We start from the raw sequence: 27,272 nt of genomic DNA, 5'->3' as shown, positions 1-27,272 counted from the left end.
GATGACCTGGCCTCCACAATCACCCGACCTTTCTATATTCTTTATGACTTAGACTGCATGTCAAAACGTACACAGAGAGAGGCAGAGACATCTGCATTTTAGTGGCTAGCCTTGGAGATCTTTGATATGAATCTAAAAACTGTACATGACAAAGTTTATTCAGACTCCATTCTCAAGCTCCACAGAAGCTTAGGATCTCAGAGGTGGTCTGGCTTAATGTCGTTAAGTCTATCAATTCCTATTTGGAATTAATTATTTCCTGGACACCCATTAGGTAGATTTGGCTCAGACTGAGGTGTATGGTGCATTTTATTCACCCATGGCGAACTACAATGGTTCAATAGGTCTGTCTGTACATTGACATTCCCCGTCGTTGCACAGTGATGATGTCAACACTGTGCGCGAGAGCAGGAAGAGTAGAGGCAGAGTAAGATGAAGCTGTCGATGAGGAGAATGCCATAGAAACACCTTTGGGTGTGTAGACTTCTGCCTCTCTGGAAGCGTGTCAATAACACAGCCAGTAGCAGGAAGAAGGTGGCTATGTTTATGATTAGGAATAGTCTGATATAAGATGCTGCGTTTGACAGACTGTCACTCTTGGCTGTCGCCGACATGTGGACCTCCTTGAACTTGCGACCCTTCACAAAGCCACCCTTCCTGCCTTTATTTGAGTCTCCATAATCCATAAAAGCCCTGGAGTCTCCATCTTCCTCTGAGCTCTCCTCAATAATCCGCTTTGTGCTCTTCGATCTATGCTTCTTCTCACTCACCTCGATCTGTGCAAAGATGTCAGGCAGGCTCTCTGAGAGCTCATTCCCAAGGTTCCCCAAGGCTTTCATGGCCCCCTTTCCTTTGCCCTGTTTCTTAGTCAGCGCAAACATTTTCTCGATGGCCTCCTCTGTCTTCTTCTTGTCTGAGAACTGTAGGAGGCGCTCAGCTGTCTTGCGGAAGCTGGCCGTGTTGAGTACCCTGCCCAGGATGTGTCTCTCCAGCTGCTGGAAAACAGGCTTGGCATGCTGGAGGTTGTCCTCTACTACGTTGACATACTCCTCCACCTCCTCTGGCGTATCGTTCAGCACTCCTGCTGCTTTCTCAAACACAATCTTCTTCTGGTCCACCAGTACCATGGCGAACAGAGGCTTGTTGGTCACCTCTCCTGTTAGAAGGTAGATGGTGTAGGTGTGCTCGTTGGTGGCCAGGTAAATGTCCACCCTATTAGCATCTGCACGCAGGCTAAAGCTCTGCACGTCCACCCCCGGCCCAAAGAAGATATAGGCCACCCTGGTGTGTGGGTACCTCAGTGGCATTGTCACATTCACATAGTTAGAGCCATTATAGGGGTAACCACGTGGATAGTTCCAGTACCCCAAGACCCCTTTCTCACTGAAGCCCGTGTCATCCATCCAGAACATTTTATACGGGTCTTCACCGTGTCTGATAAAGGCTCCGTGCACACCATCAATTTTGGCTTCCTGAAAGGACAGGTCCGTGTTGTGGAAGAAGGCACTCATGGCCCTGGTTGGGCTGTCTGTCTCCAGATGGACATGATCCACTAGGACCAGCAGCTGGGGGTGCAGGAGCAGCAGGTTCCTCTGGAAGCTCCTGATCTTCAGGTCAGGGTTGTAGGCCGACTGGCCCTCCCCACGGATGAACACCATCCCCTGCCTCTCCAGAGCCGCCTCCACCCTGCCCTGGGAGTCCGCCGCCAGCCCCACCTTGTACTTCAGCCACTTGGAGTCACAGGCCTCGGTGACCTGACCTTCCCATGGCTTGAAGCAGCTCCCTGAGACAGCTGGGGAGAACAGCACTGCGTTGTTGAGGAAGGTATACTTGGGCCCATACAGAGCCTCCGTGATAAAAGGAACACCGTTAGGGGCGAACGTAAAGGTGTTCTGGTCAGGGTGCTCATGGCCAGCGTTAAAGTTCCGCCACCCTTTGATCCATTCTTTGTACTTGTTCCTGTGAACGATGTCAAATATGGCCTGTCCACCCAGCTTCCCCGACTTGAAAGAGAGGAAGGTGTGGTTGGTGTCTGCGGGTAAAGCACTTCCATACGTGACGACCCCCCAGTCCTCAAAGTAGTGGAGTTGGGATGTACCGAAGTCTGCAGGAACCCTGGGAGTCAGGCTTGGATCATACCTGCAGAATTGAAAAAACAACATATTAATTTCATACATACAAATTAAGCTGCTCAAAATGCTATTTAACATTCAGAATGGAGTAAATTATTGAATTATCAGCATGATAATAAACTGTAGGTCTAAATCCATACAATACAGCATATTTAACAGTACAACTAAACCAACAGACAAGAGCAAGAGCGAGAGAGAGAGAGGGAGAGAGAGAGTGACTCAGTCTCACCAGATGAACTCTGTGTGCAATGTGCACCATCTCTGTCCCTTCCCGGCCTGTCCTGGCCCCTCCAACACCCGGTTCTGATGGATCAGTTCAGCCAGCCAGTTCCCACTGCCGTTCCTCATCACGTATCGGTCCAGGAACACCAGCTGGCTCTCAGGCCCGTAGAACCAATTGTAGTTGGAATCTGCTATGGCTACAGTCCTCTGGAACCCTGGTGAGATGGAACAGGCCAGGGCCAAGATCCATATGGATTATTTTACAGTTCAAATATAGGAGGAGGCAACTGCAATAGTGGCTTTTCATACTGGTTTGTTAGAGAAATATGGAATGTTTTTATCATAAAACTCTTACAAATTTGAAGTGACCGCTACATACTGATCAGTCCAAGGTCCAGTTTGGTTGTACAAACAATATACCTTCTTATGATTCAATCTTGAGTAGTCTATAAAATGTAAGTAATACAGTACGTGTTGTACAGATATACAGTGCATTCAGAAAGTATTCATACCCTTTGACTTTTTCCACATTTTGTTGTGTTACAGCCTGAATTCAAAATGGATTAAATATTTTCTTCCCTCATCCATCTAGACACAATACCCCAAAATGACAAAGTGAAAACATGTTTTCTGCTAAAGTATTGAAAATGAAATACAGTGTCTCATTTACATAAGTATTCACACCCCTGAGTCAATACATGTTAGAATCACCATTGACAGTGATAACAGCTGTGAGTCTTTCTGGTTAAGTCTCTAAGAGCTTTCCACACCTGGTTTGTACAATATTTGCACATTATTATTTTAAAAAAATTCTTCAAACTGTGAAAACAGCCATTTTCAAGTCTTGACATTTATTTTCAAGAAGATTTAAGTCAAAACTGGAACTAGGCTACTCGGGAACGTTCAATGTCGTCTTGCTAAGCAACTCCAGTGTATATTTAAGCAATAAGGCCCGAAGGGGTGTGGTATATGGCCAATATACCATGGCTAAGAGCTGTTCTTAGGCACGTAGCAACATGGAGTTCCTGGATACAGCCCTTAGCCGTGGTATTTTGGCCATATATCACAAACCCCTGAGGTGCCTTATTGCTATTATAAACTGGCTACCAATGTAATTAGAGCAGTAAAAATGTTTTATCATACCCATGGTATACCCGTGATATACCACGGCTGTCAGCCAATCAGCATTCAGGGCTCGAACCACCCATTTTATAATTGGTCTTGTGTTTTAGGTTATTGTCCTACTAAAAGGTGAATTTCATCTCCAAGTGTCTGGTGTCTGGTGGAAAGCAGACTGAACAATGTTTTCCTCTAGGATTTTGCCTGTGCTTAGCTCCATTCTGTTTCTTTTTATCTTGGAAAACTCCCCAGTCCTTAACGATTACAAGCATACCCATAACATGATGCAGCCACCACTATGCTAAACAATGTGGAGAGTGGTACTCAGTAATGTGTTGGATTTGCGCCAAACATAACACATTGTATTCAGGACAAAAAGTGAATTGCTTTGCCACATTTGTTTCAGTAATACTTTAGTGCCTTGTTGCAAACAGGATGCATGTTTTGGAATATTTTTTATTCTGTACAGGTTTCCTTCTTTTCGCTCTATCAATTAGGTTAGTATTGTGGAGTAACTACAGCGTTGTTGATCCATCCTCAGTTTTCTCCTATCACAGCCATTAAACTCTGTAACTGTTTTAAAGTCACCATTGGCCTCATGGTGAAATCCCTGAGCGGTTTCCTTCCTCTCCGGCAACTGAGTTAGGAAGGACGCCTGCATCTTTGTATTGACTGGGTGTATTGATACACCATCCAAAGTGTCATTAATTACTTCACCATGCTCAAAGGGATATTCAATGTCTGCTTTTTTACCCATCTACCAACAGGTGCCCTTCTTCGCAAGGCACAGGAAAACTTCCCTGGTCTTTGTGGATGAATCTGGGTTTGAAATTCACTGCTCGTCCTTACAGATAATTGTATGTGTGGGGTACAGAGATCAGGTAGTTCTTCAAAAATCATGTTAAACACTTATTGCTAAATGTTTACTCCTGAACTTATTTAGGCTTGCCATAACAAATTATGTTTTTAGAAATGTTTACGAATTAATAAAAAATGAATCTGAAATGTCTTGAGTCAATTAGTATTCATACTTATTGTGTAAGGACAGACTACAGGGAGTGAACGTTTAATAAATAATGTACATGAAACAAAACCCGGACAGTGTCTGGACAGGGGAAACATAATGACATTAATGCTGACACTGGGATCAAACCGAGAAACGACAGATATGGGAGGGGCAATCCACAAAGTAATGAAGTCCAGGTGAGTCCAAATACGCACGTAACGATGGTGACAGGTGTGCGTAATGATGGGCAGCCTGGCACCACTGAGCGCCAGGGAGGGGGAGCAGGCATGACATATTGACTGAAGACATTTCAGCTTTGAATTTTTTATTCATTTGTAAACATTTCTAAAAACATTATTCCACTTTGACATTATGGGGTAATATGTGTAGGCCAGTGACACAAAATTTCAATTTAATAACATTTTTATTCAGACTGTAACACAACAAAATGTTGAAAAAAGTTAAGGGTTTTCAATACTTTGAAGGCATTGTAGAATCTTAATTCAAGACAGTTTGCTACAGCAGGAAAATAATCCTGCAGCAACAGGAAATGTGAATTATGTGGATTATAATGAATGGACATTTTTTATACATTTGTATAAGAACTTAGAAGCCTTTGTTAAACCTCAAATACACTACAAATCTTACATATGTAGCTTCAACAGAATTTTTGCATTTTTAACACAAATGTAAAAAATGCATGGCATGCCATGTCCTAAAAGGGAAAGACAAACTACAGGCCCTGTTGAAATTAGCATCTCCCTAGCTTTATTGCTGAAGCCATTTCCCCAAAACACATGGTTCCCATAAATGTAGCTTACACTCAGGATCTAATAATGGCAGTTTGGCTTGAACAGGTATCTTAAAACCTAGCAACCAGTAGTAAATATTTTACCACGATAAATTGTTTGTAAGCCAAAAACAGCAATAACCAAAATCAGACTGTGCACTGTCACACCCTGATCTGTTTCACCAGTCTTGTGCTTGTCTCCACCTCCTACCAGGTGTCTCCCAGTTATCTCCTGTGTATTTATACCTGTGTTTTCTGTTTGTCTGGGCCAGTTTGTCTTGTCTTGTCAGGTCTTACCAGCATGTTTTCTGGTTCGCCTGCTCTCAACTTTGTTTTTCTAGTCTTCCCGGATCTGACCTATGTGCCTGTCCTGAGCCTGCCTGCCATTCTGTCCCTGTTTGACCCTGCCTTGGATTAAGAACCTCGACCTGCCTTTTGCCTGCCCCTTTGTAAAATACTTTGGTGTAAAGTACTTAGTCGGAAGTTTACATACACTTAGGTTGGAGTCATTAAACTCATTTTTCAACCACTCCACAAATTTCTTGTGAACAAACTATAGTTTTTGCAAGTCGGTTAGGACATCTACTTTGTGCATGACACAAGTAATTTTTCCAACAATTGTTTACAGACAGATTATTTCACTGTATCACAATTCCAGTGGGTCAGAAGTTTACATACACTAAGTTGTCTGTGCCTTTAAACAGCTTGGAAAATTCTAGAAAATGCTATAGAAACTTTTGATAGGCTAATTGACATAATTTGACATAATTTGAGTCAATTGGAGGTTTACCTGTGGATGTATTTCAAGGCCTACCTTCAACCTCGGTGCCTCTTTGCTTGACAAAATGGGAAAATTAAAATAAATCAGCCAAGACCTCAGGAAAAAATTGTTGACCTCCACAAATCTGGTTCATCCTTGGGAGCAATTTCCAAACACCTGAAGGTACCATGTTCATCTGGACAAACAATAGTATTTAACACCATGGGACCACGCAGCCGTCAAACCGCTCAGGAAGGAGACGCATTCTGTCTCCTAGAGATGAACGTACTTTGCGAAAAGTGCAAATCAATGTGCGAATCAAATCAATGTGCGAAAAGTGCAAATCAATACCAGAACAACAGCAAAGGACCTTGTGAAGATGCTGGAGAAATCACGTACAAAAGTATCTATATCCACAGTAAAACAAATCCTATATCAACTTAACTTGAAAGGCTGCTCAGCAAGGAAGAAGCCCCTGCTCCAAAACTGGCATAAATAAGACAGACTACAGTTTGCAACTGCACATGGGGACAAAGATCGTACATTTTGGAGAAATGTCCTCTGGTCTGATGAAACAGAAATAGAACTGTTTGGCCATAATGACATCATTATGTTTGGATGAAAAAGGGGGAGGCTTGCAAACTGAATAACACCATCCCAACCATGAAGCACGGGGGTGGAAGCATCATGTTGTGGGGGTGCTTTGCTGCAGGAGGGACTGGTGCACTTCACAAAATAGATGGCATCATGAGGGAGGAAAATGATGTGGATATATTGAAGCAACATCTCAAGACATCAGTCAGGAAGTTAAAGCTTGGTCGCAAATGGGTCTTCCAAATGGTCACTGACCCCAAGCATACTTCCAAGGTTGTAGCAAAATGGCTTAAGGACAACAAAGTCAAGGTATTGGAATGGCCATCACAAAGCCCTGACCTCAATCCTATAGAAAACGTTTGGGCAGAACTGAAAAAGCGTGTGCGAGCAAGGAGGCCTACAAACCTTACTCACTTACACCAGCTCTGTCAGGAGGGATGGGCCAAAATTCACCCAACTAATTGTGGGAAGGCTACCTGAAACATTTGTCCCAAGTTAAACAATTTAAAGGCTATGCTACCACATACTAATTGAGTGTATGTAAACTTCTGACACATTGGGAATGTGATGAAAGAAATAAAATCTAAAATAAATAATGCTCTCTACTATTATTCTGACATTGGATGGCAGACGGAAGGGAGGGTGGTGCGGCAGGTGCCGCTTCTCCTCCAGATGCTGTTATTTTATCTAAAACATCAGGTGTATGCCGACCCCAGCTAAGTAACTCATGCAAAGATTTAAAGCGCAATTATGTGTTTTATCTCCAGTACATTGCCATGATTGTTAGTTATGTAGCTGCTTTACTGATAATCTCAGTGCGTCCTTGCTGGGATGAGACAATCAATCTACTGCCGGAGAATATCAACACCAAACACATTGGTTCACCGTTCCACAGGAGCGGACAGTACACCGCATACCATAATGTTCTGAGTAATGGCCAAGTCTACCTCGCTCCCAATTCCACTGAACCGCTTATGTGTAACAAACACAAGTCCAACATTTATCGGAAACAGTTAAACTACCTGTTCACTACCCTCCTGCTCTCTGGGGATGTGCAACTCAATCCTGGGCCTAACGTCACTGAGCCAGCGATACTCACCGGAATGGAAAGCAGTGGATGGCCTTTGTCCAAGATGGACAAAGGGGGCGTTGTTGGGGCTGTATTTCTGGACCTAAGAAAGGCTTTTGATACTGTTAACCATGAGGTTCTCATCACAAAATTGTCCAAGTTCAACTTTTCCCCTGATGCCTTGCGATATGATTTAATCTATCTTGAAGGCAGAACTCAGTGTGTCAGAGTGAGCAATGAGCTGTCACCCACTCTTTGTTATGATGTGGGCGTGCCCCAAGGCTCAATACTGGGGCCCCTCCTGTTCAGCCTGTACATTAATGATCTGCCTTCTGTCTGTACTGGGTCTGAAGTTCAAATGTATGCAGATGATAGTGATACATGTGCATGCAAAGAGCAAACAACAAGCTGCACAAGAACTCACTACTGTAATGGTCTAGGTTACAAAGTGGCTCAGTGACTCGTGTTTGCATCTCAATGTGAAAAAATACTGTCTGCATGTTCTTCACAAAGAGGGCAACCGTTGCTACTGAGCCAGATGTCTATGTGTCAGGGTATAAGCTCCAGGTGGTATCTGATTTTAAGTACCTTGGCATCATACTTGATTCCAACCTCTTAAAAAGCAGGTGAAAAAGGTCATTCAAATAACCAAATTCAACCTAGCTAATTTCCGATTTATACGAAATTGTTTGACTACAGAGGTAGCAAAACTGTACTTCAAATCTATGATACTCCCCCACTTAACATGCTGCTTGACTAGTTGGGCCCAAGCTTGCTGTACAATATTAAAACCCATTCAGTCTGTCTACAAACAGGCTCTCAAAGTGCTTGATAAGCCCAATAGAAGTGCTTGAAAGCCCAATAGCCATCATCACTGTTACATCCTCAGAAAGCATGAGCTCCTGAGTTGGGAAAATCTTGTGCAATACACTGACGCATGTCTTGTATTCAAGATCCTAAATGGCCTGGCTCCCCCTCCACTCAGTACTTTTGTTAAACAGAAAACCCAAACATATGGCAGCAGATCCACAAGGTCTGCCATGAGAGGTGACTGTATATTTCCCTTAAGGAAAAGCACCTTTAGTCAATCTACTTTCTCTGTGAGAGCTTCCCATGTCTGGAATACACTGCCATCAGACACACGTAACTGCACCACCTATCAGACTTTCACAAAAAACATGCAGACATGGCTAAAGGCCAATCAGATATGTGAACATAATCCCTAGCTGTGTATCGCCGCTTTCCATGTTGTCTGTAGCTTGTGAGGTGTGGAAACACTTGCTTTTATGGATTTTGTCTTGTTGCGCTGTGTTGTTCTGTCTGCATACTATGTCTTGCTTGTCCTATGTTGCTCTGCGTGTGCTCACTGCTCATTGATTGTCTGTATTGTAATGGTTTTAATAACCTGCCCAGGGACTGCGGTTGAAAATTAGCCGGCTGGCTAAAACCGGCACTTTTACTGAAACTTTGATTAATGTGCACTGTCCCTGTAAAAATGAAAAGAAACTCAAACTCAAACTCAAACATTTCACATTCTTAAAATAAAGTGGTGATCCTAACTGACCTAAGACAGGGAATTTTTACTAGGATTAAATGTCAGGAATTGTGAAAAACTGAGTTTAAATGTATTTGGCTAAGGTGTATGTAAACTTCCGACTTCAACTGTAAGTACAAATACTTTAAAGCATTACTTAAGTCGTTTTGAGGTATCTTTACTATTTTTAACCTCCATGGGCAAGGTGGGACGTTTGTATTCATTCAAAGGCTGAAAGAAAAAAATGGAGAATTCACATGAACGCGCATCTCCAGTGTGACTGTTCTCAGCCTGACCACTCACAAAATCTCCTGCTGTTTTTCGCCGAGAGACAGGAGAGACGTCATTCCACTTTCTGGCGCCTTCTGAGAGCCAATGGAAGCCTTAGAAAATGTCACGTTACAGCAGAGATGCTGTATTTTCGATAGAGATGCCACAGAAGGAGAACAAATTGTCAGGCAGGGCACTTCCTGTATGGAATCTTCTCAGATTTTGGCCTCCCATATGAGTTCTGTTATACTCACAGACACCATTCAAACAGTTTTAGAAACTTTAGAGTGTTTTCTATCCAAATCTACTAATTATATGCATATTCTCGTTTTTGGGCAAGAGTAGTAACCAATTTAAATCGGGTACGTTTTTTATCCGGCCGTGCAAATACTGCCCCCTAGCCCCAACAGGTTTTAACAACTTTTACTCCACTACATTCCTAAAGAAAATAATTTACTTTTTACTCCATACATTTTCCCTGACACCCAAAAGTACTCGTTACATTTTGAATCCTTAACAGGACAGGAAAATGGTCCAATTCACGCACTTACCAAGAGAACATCCCTGGTCATCCCTACTGTCTCTGATTTGGCGGACTCACTTAAGACAAATGCTTCATTTGTAAATTATGTCTGATTGTTGGAGTGTGCCCCTGACCATCCGTAATTTTAAAAAACAAGAACATTGTGCTGTCTGGTTTGCCATATATAAGGAATTTTAAATGATCTATACTTTCTTTTACTTTTGATACTTAAGTATATTTTTGAAATTCCATTTACTTTTGATACTTAAGTATATTTAAAATGAAATACCTTTAGACTTTTACTCAAGTAGTATTTTACTGGGTGACTTTCACTTTAGTCATTTTGTGTTAAGGTATCTATACTTTTACTCAAGTATGACAATTGGGTACTTTTTCCACCACTAGTAAAATAAATATTCTGAGTATGGAACTATCTGCCTCCTGTGTCTGCATCTGGGTCACATCCTGAGCTGTGATAGTGCACAAGCGGTGTGATACTAGGTGTGTGTTTCCCATTCTGAAAGATCGTCTGTTTACAACATTCCTGCCGTGATGCAAAGCTAGATCTTGGACAAACAAATGCCCCATGCCAAATATTGTGGGAGTCCAAAACTAGATCTCCTAGAGCTGCTTTGCCCCAGTCACAATACAAAGTGTTGGGAGGGGGCCCTTCCTCCAGCACTGCCCTCCCACTGACTGTCAGACAGTCAGCCAGAAAAGAGTGGAGAGCAGAGGAGAGGGATCAGCACAGCTCTGACAGACCTCCAGGAAGCTATTAAGTGCACGCATGCATACCCCATATCAGGACAAATGAGTAGTTACACTCTCTAACATGGTGGTAATGCACTCAGGGGGTTTCATACCTAATCTACTTAGAACTTGGGAAACATTTCCAAGGACGCTAGCTGGATGCAGGGCCAGGGCGAGTGCCTCAGCAGTTCACTAAGGCATTTATGAACATTTATTCACAGATTGTTGACTGGCACTGTATTTCCTTAAAAAAATGGTCTTGCTCCCTATACGATATCCATATGACCTTTTAATACATCACGTAATATCTAGACTAAATGCACAGTTAGAGGTAGAAAGTCAATCGAACCAAGCAACTTCTGCAAAGGGAAACATTAATTATGTTCTATGCAATTGAATGGCAGAGCAGAGCATACAACATCAATTGGTGTATTACCTGGCAGGATGGTCCTGTACATGAATGCAAAGTGTTTGTGGAGCCAGGGGTGGTCGAAGTGGCTGATGGAGAAGTGTCTCTGCACCAGGAACATGTACTGGAATAGAGAGCGGGTGGTGTAGGTCCCGTAGGCCACGCCCTCGTACAGCGAGCCATCTGTCACGTCCTGGAGGAGCACCATAGACTTCTCCATGATGGCCAGAACCTGTTTAGTCCACAGGTAGGCCTCCTGCAGATAACCTGGAACAGAACAGAGGGGAAACCAGGGTCAGCTTAGTGGGTTTGAGATAGATTGCTGTCAGCCACCTAAAGTGTTTGTTGTCATGACTTTAACTAAGTAACTAGGTGTAATATGTGGTCTCAAGTGAGGTACTGTAGTCGTAAATGCAGTTAAAGCTACTCAGTCATTCAAAATTCAGATTTCTTAATTTCCAGGAACTTCATACAGGAGCCTTAACTCACGTTATATGGAAAGCATGATACTACCATACCAGACTAATGTATAGCATCTCTCTCTCTCTCTGGATCACACACAGTTTACTATGAGAAGAAGTGACCACATAAACACTCCAGCCACACTTCATTGAGGAATCCCAGTCCTTCACTGGTACATGGCAGCTACCTAGTGGACTGGCTCCAGCCACCCCCTCACCGGTGCCCACAGCCCAGCCCCTGAGCTGGCATCCACCCCTGTGTTTGGTTTGGGCTAGTAGATCAGTGACCTACACAGAGCAGGTATTTACCATTAAACAGGAACTGCTGGCACACAAAGACCACATTTACACAAACAGCATCTCACTACACTAATGCCCACACTCCGGTTCCATACTCCCAAGTCCACACATTGTTTGGACGGTTCTGCACAAGGGCATCATGTAGGAATTAATGAACCAACATGTTTTTATATAATTACAATAGAATATAAAAAAGTACATAGAATAGAACAGAAAAAAATACATAGAATTAAATCAAGTCAGGGGAATACCTGTATGGGAGTGCTGTCACATCCTGACCATAGTAAGTTGTTATTTTCTATGGTAGAGGGGTCAGGGTGTGACAGGGGGTGTTTATCTGTTTTTGTATGTCTATGTTCAGTTCTAGTTTTTGTATTTCTATGTTGGTCGTTGTTTGGCATGACCTCCAATTAGAGTCAGCTAGTTGTCGTTGTCTCTAATTGGAGGCCATATTTAAGTTGATGTTTGTCCCACCTGTCCTTGTGGGTGATTATATTTTGTGAGTGTGTATGTTCCTCCTGCGTCACGGTTTGTTGTTTTTCCCTTCAGTGTTTTGTTAAGGGCATTTTAGTTTCACAGTAAATAAATTATGTGGAACTACGAAAACGCTGCATCTTGGTCCGTTCCTTATAACAGCCGTGACAAGTGTGTAACTGGCGGCAGGGAAGTCAGGCGCAGGAGAGCAAAACTTGGTAATCAACGGAGCAGTTTTATTCATAAAATTACCGGTAATCAGAACCACAAACACATGGGTACAAAACCCGTCGCGCATTAGGGAAAACGTGCAAATGCACTTACAATAAACAATTCCGCACAAATACATGGGGGGAACAGAGGGTTAAATACACAACATGTAATGAGGAAAATTGAGACCAGGTGTGTGAGAAGACAAGACAAAACAAATGGAAAATGAAAAGTGGATCGATGATGGCTAGAAGACCGGCGACGCCGAGCACCGCCCGAACAAGGAGAGGAACCGACTTCGGCGGAAGTCGTGACAATACCCAAACTAATCTGATTAATTTTATAAAGTCAAAAGATCCAATAATCTTAATGACCAGTAAGAAATTCTACCACCCATGGCTCAATCACATCACGTACTGTAACACTGTGCTCTAGCCATGACCTCCACAATCGATCTGGAGCCTAATGATGCGCCTCAGTTTACCTAATGACTGGCTGAGTGGATAATGCTGCTGTCATGCTGGGGTCTTATCTATGGCTTCTCTTCAGCCATGCTGTTAGTGATGTTACTGGCTCTGGAGCTCTGGAGCCCTCATCAGTACACATTAGTTGCCCACACCATGACGCTGTGGTTCGCAGGAATGTGGGAGGTCAAGGGATTTACTATTTATATGGTGCCATTTGACTTGCCTTCTACTCCTTTGAGGTGTTTTAACTATTTATGATTTGATGAGCCATTAAAAGAGAAGTTCTCTTTTTTACAACCAAATCTCTATTTTTGATTTAAATGGCATGTTCTAGAAGGGTCCAAACACCTATTTTGTGATTTGACATGTTTTAGAGAAACTTACCCCAAACAACAAATCACTTCCTCATCCTCATTGTGTAGTATGGGGGCCCTAAAAAACATGAACAAAATAAAAAATAAAACACCTCAAAACGTCATTTTAGAAACAAAAAAGCTCTCAGTATTGTGATGCAGGTCTTTAGATGTTGTACACATGAAGTTGTGTCATTCTGAACTTTATCCGCAACGTTATATGCCCTTTCCCGCAACTTGAGCCGTCTCGAGCGGTTCCATTTTCTGTGTAGCCTGCTGCTATAGGTAACTGCCGAAATAAAGGAAACACCAACATATCATGTGTTAATAGGGTGTTGGGCCACCACATGCCAGAACAGCTTCAATGCACCTTGGCAAAGATTCTACAAGTATCTGGAACTTCCTGTGTGGAAGTACCCCATGCTTTCAATATACTTTGTATCACTCGTTTACTCAAGTGTTTCTTTTCTTTTGGCAGTTACCTGTAAAATGGACAGGGAGGTATCGCTCAAGACACAACAAAATGGAAAAGAATGTTGCGGATAAAGTTCGGAATTACACAATTTAATGTGTACAACATCTAAAGACCTACATCCTAATACTGAGAGCTTTGCCGTTTCTAAAAGGATGTATTTGGGTGTTTTTTTGGAGCCTTTGTTCATGTTTTTTGGGGGATTTGCTGTTCGGGGAAAGTTTCTATAAATTTGTGAAATCACAAAAAAGGTGTCTGGACCCAGTTGAGGAAAATTCCTGAAGCCTCTTATTTTATTTCCAAGAATGAACAAAGACTGGTTTCTAAGAATGAAATAACCAAATATGACGTAGGTTGAATGCATTGATAGTGGGCTGACAAGAGTTTCTGCTTCATTTATTGACATGATGCCAATCAAGTGGGTTTAGACTATACAAGGCGGGAGAATGAACAAGTCTAGACAATTGCTTAAAGCTGAGAGTATTGGCAAAATCATTTTCCATACTGTACCCACCGGGCAAAGACGTCAGATCTACAGTACCAGTCAAAAGTTCGGACACACCCAGTAATTCATAGGTTTTTCTTTATTTTTACTATTTTATACATTGTAGAATAATAGTGAAGACATCATAACTATGAAATAACACATATGGGATCATGTAGTCACCAAAAAAGTGTTTAACGAATCAAAATCTATTTTAGATTTTAGACACTTTAAAGTAGCCAGCCTTTGTCTTGATGAAAGCCATGCTGGTTAAGTGTGCCTTGAATTCTAAATAAATCACAGACAGTGTCACCAGCAAAGCACTCCAACACCATCACACTTCCTCCTCCATGCTTCACGGTGGGAACAACACATCCGGAGATCATCCGTTCACCTACTCTGCGTCTCACAAAGACACAGGGGTTTGAACCAAAAATCTCAAATTTGGATTCATCAGACCAAAGGATAGATTTCCACCAGTCTAATGTCCATTGCTTGTCTTTCTTGGCCCAAGCAAGTCTCTTCTTATTATTGGGGTCCTTTAGTAGTGGTTTCTTTGCAGCAATTCGACCATTAAGACCTGATTCACGCAGTCTCCTCTGAACAGTTGATGTTGAGATGTGGCTATTACTTGAACTCTGTGAAGCATTTATTTGGGCTGCAATTTTTGATGCTGGTAACTATAATGAACTTATCCTCTGCAGCAGAGGTAACTCTGGGTCTTCCTTTCCTGTGGCGGTCTTCATGAGAGCCAGTTTCATCATAGCGCTTGATGGTTTTTAAGACTGCACTTGAAGAAACTTTCAAAGTTCTTGACATTTTCTGGATTGACTGACCTTCATGTCTTAAAGTTTGATGGACTGTCATTTCTCTTTGCTTATTTCAGCTGTTCTTGCCATAATATGGACTTGGTCTTTTACCAAATAGGGCTATCTTCTGTATACCAACCTTACCTTGTCACAACACAACTGATTGGCTCAAACTCATTGAGAAATTCCACACATGAACTTTTAACCAGGCACACCTGTTAATTGAAATGCATTCCAGGTGACTACCTCATGAAGCTGGTTGAGAGAATGCCAAGAGTGTGCAAAGCTGTCATCAAGGCAAATGGTGGCTACTTTGAAGAATTTCAAACATACAATATATTTTTATTTGTTTTACACTTTTTGGTTACTACATGATTCCACATGTGTTATTTCATAGTTTTGATGTATTCACTATTAATCTACAATGTAGAAAATAGTAAAAATAAAGAAAAACCCTTGAATGAGTAGTTGTGTCCAACCTTTTGACTGGTACTTTACATACAATTTTAATTGACATCTGTTAAAGTTCTCAAAAACTGTCAAAACGTAAACCAAACCTGTTGTTAATTTGTGTTTGAATAACGAGGGAACTAGGTCGACTCAACCCATTTTGCCCATAGGTTATACAGTATGTGTAAAATAGACACTTTTTCACAAATCAATCAAGTGTTCATGTATAACAACTTTTGTTTAAGGAAGCAACACAATGTAGTCTGACTGTGGCTATGAGTTTGAATGTCTCCCAGAGTCCCAACATTCTACACTAAATAATACAACTTGAGCACCTGGTGGCCGTAGCAGACAAGTGGATGATTCAGGTCTTAGGGTGAAATCCTGATGGTTAAGTACTGATGAACCCATGGTAAACTACTGCACACATGGCTGTCCAATTAGGATCCCAGCAAGGCAGACCAGCCGCCAAGCGTCAACATGCAGACACCGGCATCCGGAATGCACTGATCCCATATCAGCTGCTGTCCTGCGATCTAGTCATCTGATCCACTCTATCCCCGTGACTCACCCTTTGGATAGAGCCCATACAATATCCCTTCTGATGATAAGACTATAGTGTACACAGTAGCTATATGCTGAGATTAACTTTCTCATAGAGGTCTTAAGAGGTTTTATGCTTTGGACAGATATGTCTTCCTTTATTTTCAACAGATGGAGCCTATCCCTTCCTTATAAATAAATGCTTCAAATTGGCTTTTTACGTCCCCTATAAAATAATACACATATTTTAAAGAGAGGTGCTGTATTCTTCCATAAATCTCAGTACTATAGACATGTGCAATACAATGGCTCTGAATTAAATGTGACATGAAGCCAATGTTTGCTAGGATTGATTTCTGGCAGAACCTTAGTGGCAAAGTTCCATTTCTTCACTGTGTTCTTGATAGAATAATATTTGCCCGTAATGTCATACTTTTGCACAGGATATGAATGATAAATGCATGACAAAGGAATGCAGGAAGTGAATATGCACACAGTAAAATAATTATGCCAGAGTTAGACCCCTAAATAAACTGGTCCAAGAATGAGCAAGGTAACGGTTATCTGTCTTTTCTCAATCTGCTATACCCTAAGCAAAAACTGTTAGTTAGTTAAGCTACCTTTTACAATTTGCAGCTGATCAAAAACATACAAGTGCAAAGTCAGCTTTAAACATTTATACAGTCAGTACATAGACCCCAGGCCATGACCAAATTACGTTTATTTCCAAGGTAACAGGAGAGTTAACAACCAAAGCTGCTGGACCAAACTCGGTTTTTCCTGGACTTGAAACAAAAAAGCTGATTCAAAACAAAAGGGGTACTATAATTCTCCAGTCTGCACCCCCCTCTCCTGCCCCCCCCCCTTTTTTCAACCCTCTGCTCAGTATCATAAACCATCCTCCAAGAAAAACCACGATGACCACAGTAATCTCCATAAGCCTGCTGTCATTTACTTTACATCGACTCTCATTCTTTCTGTACCAAAAACACTTCCCTTGTAAACAAACCAAGCTATACCATAGCACTGCTGGGAACAACAAGAACAACTTCACCTTCCTTTGGCCTCTCTTCCTCTATTGAAACATCCAATAAAATACAACCAGGAAATTGAAAGCAAAACAATAGAAGGAACAGTTTTCAAATGAGCAGGAAATAATAAGGCCCTTTTTTCAGACTTATGTTCCTTCCTTAAGTCTCTACTAAGAGAAACACTGGGAAAAGGTCAATCCAGAATGTTATGGAATCGTGTGGAGAGTCTCCGCTGGAGAAACAATTATGAGGGATTAAGGTCAGCTACGGAGAATAAACCCGGGCTCACTGAATGGAAATTCCAGCCCAGAATGTTTGTCTACTCAGGGGCAGAGGGGGCTGCCTGGGAAGCCTCCACTGGAGGAAACAATCTTACTGAAGTCGTATGGAGCTGGACTGCAGCCATCCATTTAAGGCAAATGTGATTTCAAGTAACTCAGGAAGGATGTGACACAAGTTAACAAGAAGAGGCCACAGTATTCTAGGAGTATGAATAGACTAAGTAGAAACTGACCAATCTACTGGATCTACACTGAGTGTACAAAACATGCTCTTTCCATGACATAGACTGACCAGGTGAATCCAGATGAAAGCTATGATCCCTTAATGATGTCACTTGCTATATCCTCTCCAATCAGTTTAGATGAAGGGGTGGAGACAGGTTAATTAAGTATTTTTAATCCTTGAGACAATTGAGACATGGATTTAAGTGCCTTTGAGCGGGGTATTGTAGTAGGTGCCAGAAACATTGGTTTGAGTGTGTCAAGAACTGCATCGCTGCTGGGTTTTTCACACTCAACAGTTTCCTGTGTGTATCAAGAATGGTCCACCACCAAAATGACATGATCTAGGTTACAGAGTAAAAACTGTAGGATCTCCATCTGAAAGCTGATGATGTAATAATACATTTATTTGTGTTTATCTGCACACACACATACGTTCACAGTATATGGACCAGATGTACTCACCCTGGGCCATGTAGACCAGGCTGCCAGTGAGGAGAGCCACACAGTTGGTGGGCTGGTGGTTGTGCAGGTACTGGAAGCCCCAGCCGCGGATGTAGGACTTCTCATACATGAAGCGGGTAGCATTACCGATCACCTGCAAGAAGCGCTCCTGCTGCACCTTGCTCAGGTACTCATACAGGAAGTCATAGGCTGTAGCGAAGCCAACCAGAGAGTGGGCTAGAGGAACCTCATCCCAAGGAGCATCTTTAACCAACCTGTAACACACAGAAAATGATTGATGAGTATAGTCCTCTGTGATAAATACGGATTTATATTGTGCCATTTCCTAACTTTGAAAGACTTAATACAATATTTAGTATCTTTACGAATAGTCTTGAATTAATTGAAATTCCTTTTTCACACTAGCCCAAGCAAGGCAGCTAGAGCATTCTCTTTTTTTAAAACAATTAATTGACCGACATCTGTTAAATTATTTGAATGCAATGAGCAGTTTCTCTGGAGATAAATCAGATCAAGCTCGAACTGAGCAATGTAGTAGGCTTTCCAAAAGGCCAATATTCTACAAAGCTTAGTGTAGAAAACATATTAATTAACTAACGTGGAATTTCTTGTCTCTATAATCCATTGTGCACCTACTTGTCTGAGCTAAGGCTGATATTTAGTATTCAGCAGTCATAAAAGTATGCCTTATTTACTTTGAAAAACAACTAACATAGTGACTTTGTCAGACAGCAGCTCTATAGAGATGAAATGATGACTTGGAATTAAATAATAAAGTCATCAAATAGGCCTGAAAATTGTTTATATACACAACAACTGAAATATTTATTAAAGTGTGAATAAAAGATGGTTAATAAGTGATAAGCAGTAATGTGCAGTCACTACCATCATGGGATATTAACTGTTTTATTATCTGTTGTTACAGCATTCAACTCACATAAAGCATAGTGCATTTAATGTCTAAAAACATTATCGAAACCAAAATCGAAAACCGTGATTATTTTTTCATCGAACAAAAACCAAACTGACCTCAAAACAAACTATTTGCTCAGTACTATAAGCTCCAATAAAAACAGAAAAGGTTAACTACATATTCTTGAAAGTTAAATGTCATCAAAAGTGTAGACTTTAACTTATCTTTCTCAGGCCCATTTTCTGATTTGGCAAAGATCTAAATAGCTTTCAGTTCTCTTTACCAAAAACATGCAAAACAGCATCTTCACACATGCTTTAAAATCCAACAACATATACTGCCTTTTAAAGTGATATAAAGTGCACTATGTGCAATTTCAAAAGTAGCTGGCACCTCATACATTTTGAATGGTGACTGACTTGTGTTTTTAAGAGCTACTAATTGTGAAATTGGCAAATTAGTCCTTACCCATGCGTTAATGTCGTATAACACCTGCTAAGAGGTGTTCTTAAAAAGCTCTCTCTGTGTAATTATAGTAAAAATGACAGTAAAATGTGTCAGTAAAATAAAAATCCAAGAAGGAAATTGTATTTTGAGCAGTTACCATTAAAGTGCATGCCATGTCAATACATTTTCATCCCCATCTTGACAATCATTCTTCTCAGAACATATAAAAGACATATGCTGTAGGTAGAAATCCATTCCACTCATCACCTGGACCCATACACTTTACTATGTGCCAAATATCAAAGAAGCTGCCTTACTTTAAAATGCGATTTTTTTATTCCAGCTCGGATGTGGCAGGGCTTGCAAACCATTACGGACTACAAAGGGAAACCCAGCCGTGAGATGCCCAGTGAGGCGATCCTACCAGACGGGCTAAAGACCTTTTGTGCTCGCTTTGAGGCACACAACACTGACGCATGCATGAGAGCACCAGCTGTTCTGGACGACTGTGTGATCACTCTCTCCGTAGCCGATGAGAGCAAGACCTTTAAACAGGTCAACATTCACAAGGCTGTGGGGCCAGACATATTACCAGGACGTGTACTCAGAGCATGCGCGGACCAACTGACAAGTGTCTTAATCTGACATTTTCAACCTCTCCGACACCGAGTCTGTAATACCTACATGTTTCAAACAGACCACCATAGTTCCTGTGCCCAAAGAAAGTGAAGTTAACCTGCCTAAATGATTACCGCCCTGTAGCACTTACTTCGGTAGCCATGAAGTGCTTTGAAAGACTGGTCATGGCTCACATCAACACCATCATCCCGGAAACCCTAGACCCACTACAATTCACATCCCGCCCCAACAGATCCACAGATGATGCAATCTCAATTGCACTCCACACTACCTTTCCCACCTGGACAAAAGGAACACCTACGTGAGAATGCTGTTCATTAACTACAGCTCAGCGTTCAACACCATAGTGCCCACAAAGCTCATCACTAAGCTAAGGACCCTGGGAATAAACACCTCCCTCTTCAACTGGATCCTGGACTTCCTGACGGGTCGCCCCTAGGTGGTAAGGGTAGGCAACAACACATTTGCCACGCTGATCCTCAACACGGGGGCCTGTCAGAGCTACCCTCCTGTATTCCCTGTTCACCCACGACTGTGTGGACAAGCCTGATCACCGACAACAATGAGACAGCCTATAGGGAGGAGGTCAGAGACCTGGCAGTGTGGTACCAGGACAACAACCTCTCCCTCAACGTGAGTAAGACAAAGGAGCTGATCGTGGACTACAGGAAAAGGAGGGCCTAACACGCCCCATTAACATTGATGGGGCTGTAGTGGAGTGGGTCAAGAGATTACATTTCCTTGCTGTCCACATCACCAACAAACTATCATGGTCCAAACACACCAAGACAGTTGTGAAGAGGGCACGACAATGCCTATTCTCCCTCAGGAGACTGAAAAGATTTGGCATTGGTCGCCAGATCCTCAAAAAGTTATACAGCTGCACCATCGAGAGCATCCTGACCGGTTGCATCACTGCCTGGTATGGCAACTGCTCAGCATTCGACCGTAAGGCGCTAGAGAGGGTAGTGCATACAGTCCAGTACATCACAGCCATCCAGGACCTATTTACTAGGCGGGGTCCCAGGAAGGCCCAAAAAATTGTCAAAGACTCCAGTCACCAAAGTCATACACTGTTCTCTCTGCTACCGCATGGCAAGTGGTAGCAGAGAAATGACCTTGACTAACCTGTACCCCCTCACATTACCTCAGTACTGGTACCCCCTATATTATTTTATTTTATAGTTATTTTATTGTGTTACTTTTTATAATTGTTTAAACTTTAGTTTATTTAGTAAATATTTTCTTAACTCTTTCTTGAACTGCATTGTTGGTTAAGGGCTTGTAAGTAAGCATTTCACGGTAAGGTCAGCACCTGTTGTATTCAGCGCATGTGACAAATAAAAGTTTATTTTATTTTATTCACACATATCAAAGATATGCAGCTACCCTCTGGCAGCATTTCTTCTATTTTATGTAACTAATACATTATTTTCATCTGTCAACGAGCTGTGTAGAAGACAAATGAATGTGCCTTCTACATGGGTAGGAATTAAATTGAATAAAAGGGACACTTGACTAGTTAAAATGTTTTTTTGATGACACACTTTGGTTCACAAACCAAGTTTAATGCACTGTTAAAGTATTTAGAATGAGTACTGCTGTACTGTACTGTATATTACATTACGCCAAAGCACACAAGACGTCTCTTCTGTGTGTTTACACATGGACTGCCTTAAAACAAACCAGGGACCAGAGTACGCCACAAGCTGGAGTTTACCGGTCGGAATATGGTCCTCCTTGACAAGTTGTTGGAGACACTTTTAAGGATCCCTGTGAGATTCAGAAACTATAGTAAATGTGTGGCTGAGGAGAGAACTCACATTGTATGTTGTTAAACTAGGAAAATGCGCTCAGTGGGTTTTCATTTCTTCACTTGTGCCACGGACAAATATTGTGAGAAGTATTGGCAAATTTGGACTAATGCTTCTGGTCAGTACCCAGAAGAAAACCTTGTCTCTCCCTCTGAACGGGGTGGCTAGACGCAGCAGCTGATGGCTAAGTAGAGGATTTAAACAATGAGGCTGAGGTAATGCTTTTTTCTGAAAAAGGATTGAGAGATAAGGAGAAGGTGAAACTGGAAAAGGGAAGCCCTCTGACCATGAAGCTAAAAGCAAAGAAGGTTCTGAGAACGCAGGCGCCATGACTCCAAAATTGGTTGCGACAGTGAAATGCCTTGCCTCATATGTCAGAGACCCCTCCTTAACACTGAATTCCTTGGCTTGCGACGTGCAGAGAAAGCTTGTTATAAAGGACTTTATAAACTGTACTGTTAGTGAAAATCTTAAAACCACAGAAGTTTCACAATCACAACCCTCACAGGAGGTCGGGGGTCATCTGAAGTACAGTACTGTAAGGGTTGGTTAAAATACAGAAACAACATGCTATCTCATAGGTGCCCTCTTCTTAACCTAAGATTTTTGTGCAACATAATGTGAACAAGTCTGCATGATAGCCTAGTATGGTTAAATAAATATCATATACTTTTGATTCAAATATAACATCATTCAGACTTTAAGCGATTCCCTTCTGATTCTGTAGACTGGGACCGCCATTAGCACATCCTTTTGGTTGGGGGTGAACAATGTGAGATGCAGATGAGATTTCCCATGTAACCACTCAGAGAACCCCAGTCAAATGACTATCTCAGCCTCTGACCTCTAATCCAGAGCAGTAGTAGAGGCTGAAACCCTAGTCCTCCTATCCCACTGCACAAAGCTAGGCAGCTCAACATCTGAACATTTCATTTCCTTTCAACGGGGGCATGTTCAGCAATGAATTCGAACAGCTGCTAAACATATTTCCTGGACCACAGGCCCATCGGACCACAATGCATCTCTACTTGCAGGTCTGGCCATAAAGAAGCGGAGTAGGATTTGGCATGTATCCCCAGTGGGCACATGGTGATGTACAGAGGACAAATACATTGATTAAGCTGCATCTGTGCATTCTCCAAATATATCAGTATTGGTCATTGTAATGAGAAAAACATGTGAGATTTTTATTACTGCAAAGGGTAGGCTAAGCATAAAACAATAGAGATCCCAAGGGAAGAACGGCTCGGTTTTCTGCAATTGAGAAGCAAGCAATTCACTCAGGGGTTGAATTTGAGTATCTACTGTACACAGTACCTGTTCCCACAGGGGCTGAATTTGAGTAACTACTCAGAAACTGTTTCCACACATTGTATCTCATATTTCTTGTCCCAATAAGTAGGGATGATTTTCACAGACAATTGATTGCATTTAGGTTTGCTTTCTGCAGCAATATCTCGGATAAGAAGATGTACACAAAAATATGGGAAAAACAAAGATAGAAAATATACCAACTAGGCTGAGCTGCCATCCTCTCCATGTAATCCTTGGCCAGGTCAAGGGCCCCGGCCCTGTGTGGGTAGAGCAGACAGAACATAGACAACACTCCCAGGTTGTTTCCATACACCTCGTTCCAGCGGGCACTGAACTCGGCCGGGCTCCAGGGGGGCAGGTATTCCTCAGGGAGCTCCAGCATGGCCTCTCCCGCCTCGCGGATCCTTGCAGCCATCTCCCGGTGAGTCCCAGTCGCTGCCGCCTGCAACTCCTCCACCTCACCCTGGCTGAAAAACAGCATGGGGTGTCCATCGTAGTTCCCTCCCATGAAGGGTATCCCTCCAGTGGGGTCCGTCTCCTCTCCCACTCCCACCACCGGGGACACCAGGGGCCACAGTAGACTTATGAAGAACGCTGTGGGGGCCCCTCTGGTGTAGGTCCTCATCCTCACATCAGAGAGGGCGCCGTGGAATTTCCAACAGAGCTCAGCTGAGAAGGAAAGGAAAGGGGAGAAGAAAATACTTTGAGCCATATTCTCTCTCTCGACTCCCCAGCTTTTTCATACAAAGGGTGCATTCCTTGAATAATTGGATACAGCTGTATTCCTGATCATTCTGGCTATCCTCTACTGTTCTGAAAGGTTATTAAACACTACAAAACCATAGGACTTGCTGTAGACTGTCACAATTGAAAGGAAAGTTGAGCTCTCTGTTGTAAAAATGCAACTCTTATCTTTATGATTAATCATAACAGACCCCCCCCTCCCCCAAGTGTATCTTGAGAAGAGGTAGCAGTAATGTGTAAAGTGTGCTATGACATCTATTGTCGAGATGTGTGTTCATCGCTATGAATCCTGAGGCCTAGTTCATTCTTGTATTGACAGTATCTCAGGCAAGTCTAGCCATGTACACCCACATAGTCAGACACGTTGTCCTCAACACTCTAAAGGTCATAGAGTCCCCGACTGGTATTCTTATTCATCAGTTCTACTGGTTTGACTTAACCGATGACTAAGATGGCATAGGTCAATTTGACACTATGGTAGTGCTAGTCATCTCTTCTCAGGAACATGGACGTACATTCCAGGACCTTACTCGTGGCACTTGTCTAACAGAAAACCATTTGGTGGTGATTTGAAGGTTGTCTAGAGAGTCTAGACTCTGGTCAGTTCCATTAGCATGAGTTGTCTGTTATGTATTATGCTACACTATTTAGTGTTACCTAGCAGTGTTGTGTTCGAGACCACCTTAAGCGAGACTGATTCAAGACCGAGACCGGGAGGGGGACGAGAGGTTCGAGACTGAGTCAAGACCGAGACCAGAAAAATGTGAGTCCAATTCAAGACCATGACTGTAATTTTGTAAAATCATCACCATGATAAGAGTTCAAAATGTCCAGTAGAACATATGGATTCTTTAGACAGAGAAAGGCTAAGGATTTATAAAATGATACAAATAATAATTGCTATATTATTTTCAATGATGTTCTGATTAAATCTATTCAGTTTTTGTTAGAAAGGAAAGGGTTAACACTGAAGAGAAAAAAGATTCAATCTGGATTTCTCTATGTGGTCTCTGGGGAGATTAATCAGTCATTGGCTAGGCCATCAGAAGCTTGATAAAAGGCATCTGACATTGAATTGTATTAGGGCAACCTTTTTGAGTGACAGGGGAATCAACCAATCACATTGAGTTTTACAAAAATGCATGGAAACTTATGCCTTCTCGAAGGCCAACATGTCACTGTGCAATAGCGAGCAACGGTTTAACTACCTAGCTTTTGTTGTAGGCTAGTTTGCAGTGGCTGCAGCAGGTGTTATCGAAGAGGATGTTGTTGCTAATTTGTTAGTGTCTCCCTTTTAAAGAATAACTTTCAACAAGAAGTTAAGTTTCAAATGATCATCATCAGGTGAGTGGAACTGTGTTTTTTATTGCAGCTCGCATGCTGTTGTTAGCCATCTCTTTTAAAATAACTTCAACTACATGACCAAAAGTATGTGGACACTTGCTCATCGAATATCTCATTCCAAAATCATGGGCATCAACATGGAGTTGGTCCCCCCTTTGTTGCTATAACAGCCTCCACTCTTCTGGGAAGGCTTTCCACTAGATGTTGGAACATTGCTGCAGGGACATGCTTCCATTCAGCCACAAGAGCATTAGTTACAGTAGGTCGGGGACTGATGTTTGGCTCGCAGTCGGCGTTCCAATTTATCCCAAAGGTGTTCGATGGGGTTAAGGTCTGGGGTCTGTGCAGGACAGTCAAGTTCTTCCACACCAATCTCAACAAACCATTTTCGTATGGACCTCACTTTATGCACCGGGGCATTGTCATGAAATAGGAAAGGGCCTTCCCCTAACTGTTGCCACAAAGTTTAAAACACAGAATCGTCTAGAATGTCATTCTAAGCGTTAAGATTTCCCTTCACTGGAACTTAGGGGCCTAGCCCGAACCATGAAAAACAGCCCCAGACCATTATTCCTCTTCAACCAAACTTTACAGTTGGCACTATGCATTTGGGCAGGTAGTGTTCTATTTCATGAAGCTCCCAACAGTTATTGTGCTGACGTTACTTCCAGAGGCAGTTTGGAACTCTGTAGTGAGTGTTGCAGACGATTTTTATGTGCTACACGCTTCAGCAATCTCATTCTGCGAGCTTGTGTGGCCTACCACTTAGTGGATGTGCCGTTGGTGCTCCTAGACGTTTCCACTTCACAATAACAGCCCTTACAGTTGACAGGGGCAGTTCTAGCAGGGCAAAAATTTGAACTGACTTGTCAGTTGTCATTATTTTATACTGTAGAATAATGTGCCAACATTGTATTTTGGAAAGTATTCTATACTGCTCCATCACTAGAAAGTAATACAACAAACCCTAAACTCGTGTTTATATTTACAATGGCAATATTTATTAGGCAGCTCCACAGGAGATCTTTCTTTACCTGGCTACTCTCACCTCCTTACCTTGTATAGCCACTTTCAGGCCGCCAGCATCTTAAACTTGATACTTATATTAAAAGACACCTTTGCCAAAGTGTCCCAGCTTTTTCATATTAGTAGTTTTCATAGGACATATAATTATATATTTGAATACCTATACACACCTCTGAGAACATCCTACACATTTCCATTTGGTAGGCTATCGAATGTCATCAATCGAGTACTAACTATCCTTGTATGTGACTTTTGTCATCAGTGTCATATTAAGAACAATATTGAGTTCATTATTTCGTTTTTATATGTACATATACTTAAATAAATAGTACTTTTCTTAGGTTTAATTAATTATTATTCCCACATTGGAAAAACGTTACACCTACTAATACCACACCACATAACCTCAAAATAGGATTACGCGCAGATTGCGCACTGAAATTGACATTTTTCGATCAGTGAAGCCTTGGTGTAAAGACAGAATGGTACACTGATTAAGATTAGCCTACCTGTCAAAACCAGTTGTTGTAAAATTGTAGTCCAGATTTGATACTCCTACCAGTCACTTCGTAATAGAATCCCCGCGACATTCATCGATGCGTTGAATCTTTCAAGTGGTGAAAAAAAAGTTAACATTCTGCGTAAGGGGAGACATTGCTGTTTTGGAGAGAACGTCATAAATTCTGTTGTATGAGGAGGGGCAGTATGGGTAAGTGCCTGGAGAAGTGGGACGTGGGAGGGAGACGGAAAGTAATGATTCTACACACAAACAACCAGGTAGGCAGAACAGATTTAGAGAATTGAAGGCAGGCAGCCAACAGTCTCAAATAG

The 27,272-nt window shown here is 42.0% G+C and overlaps 1 protein-coding gene across 1 annotated transcript; it reads right to left on the bottom strand.

Annotated features, from left to right (window-relative positions):
• Nucleotides 1–37: 37 nt before the first annotated feature.
• LOC115174906 (dermatan-sulfate epimerase-like) lies at nucleotides 38–27,145 on the bottom strand. Its single transcript, XM_029733915.1, has 6 exons — nucleotides 26,951–27,145; nucleotides 23,525–23,996; nucleotides 18,201–18,454; nucleotides 11,206–11,445; nucleotides 2,362–2,569; nucleotides 38–2,139 (listed from the first exon to the last, which is right to left on the bottom strand). The coding sequence occupies exons 2-6, from the start codon at nucleotides 23,950–23,952 to the stop codon at nucleotides 390–392; spliced, it is 2,880 nt and encodes a 959-aa protein (XP_029589775.1). The 5' UTR covers nucleotides 23,953–23,996; nucleotides 26,951–27,145; the 3' UTR covers nucleotides 38–389.
• Between the last annotated feature and the right edge of the window lie 127 nt (nucleotides 27,146–27,272).

The sequence above is a fragment of the Salmo trutta genome, chromosome 35 (genome assembly GCF_901001165.1).
Source record: "Salmo trutta chromosome 35, fSalTru1.1, whole genome shotgun sequence".
Lineage (NCBI taxonomy): Eukaryota > Metazoa > Chordata > Actinopteri > Salmoniformes > Salmonidae > Salmo > Salmo trutta.
This window is presented reverse-complemented; position numbering and strand designations above follow the sequence as displayed.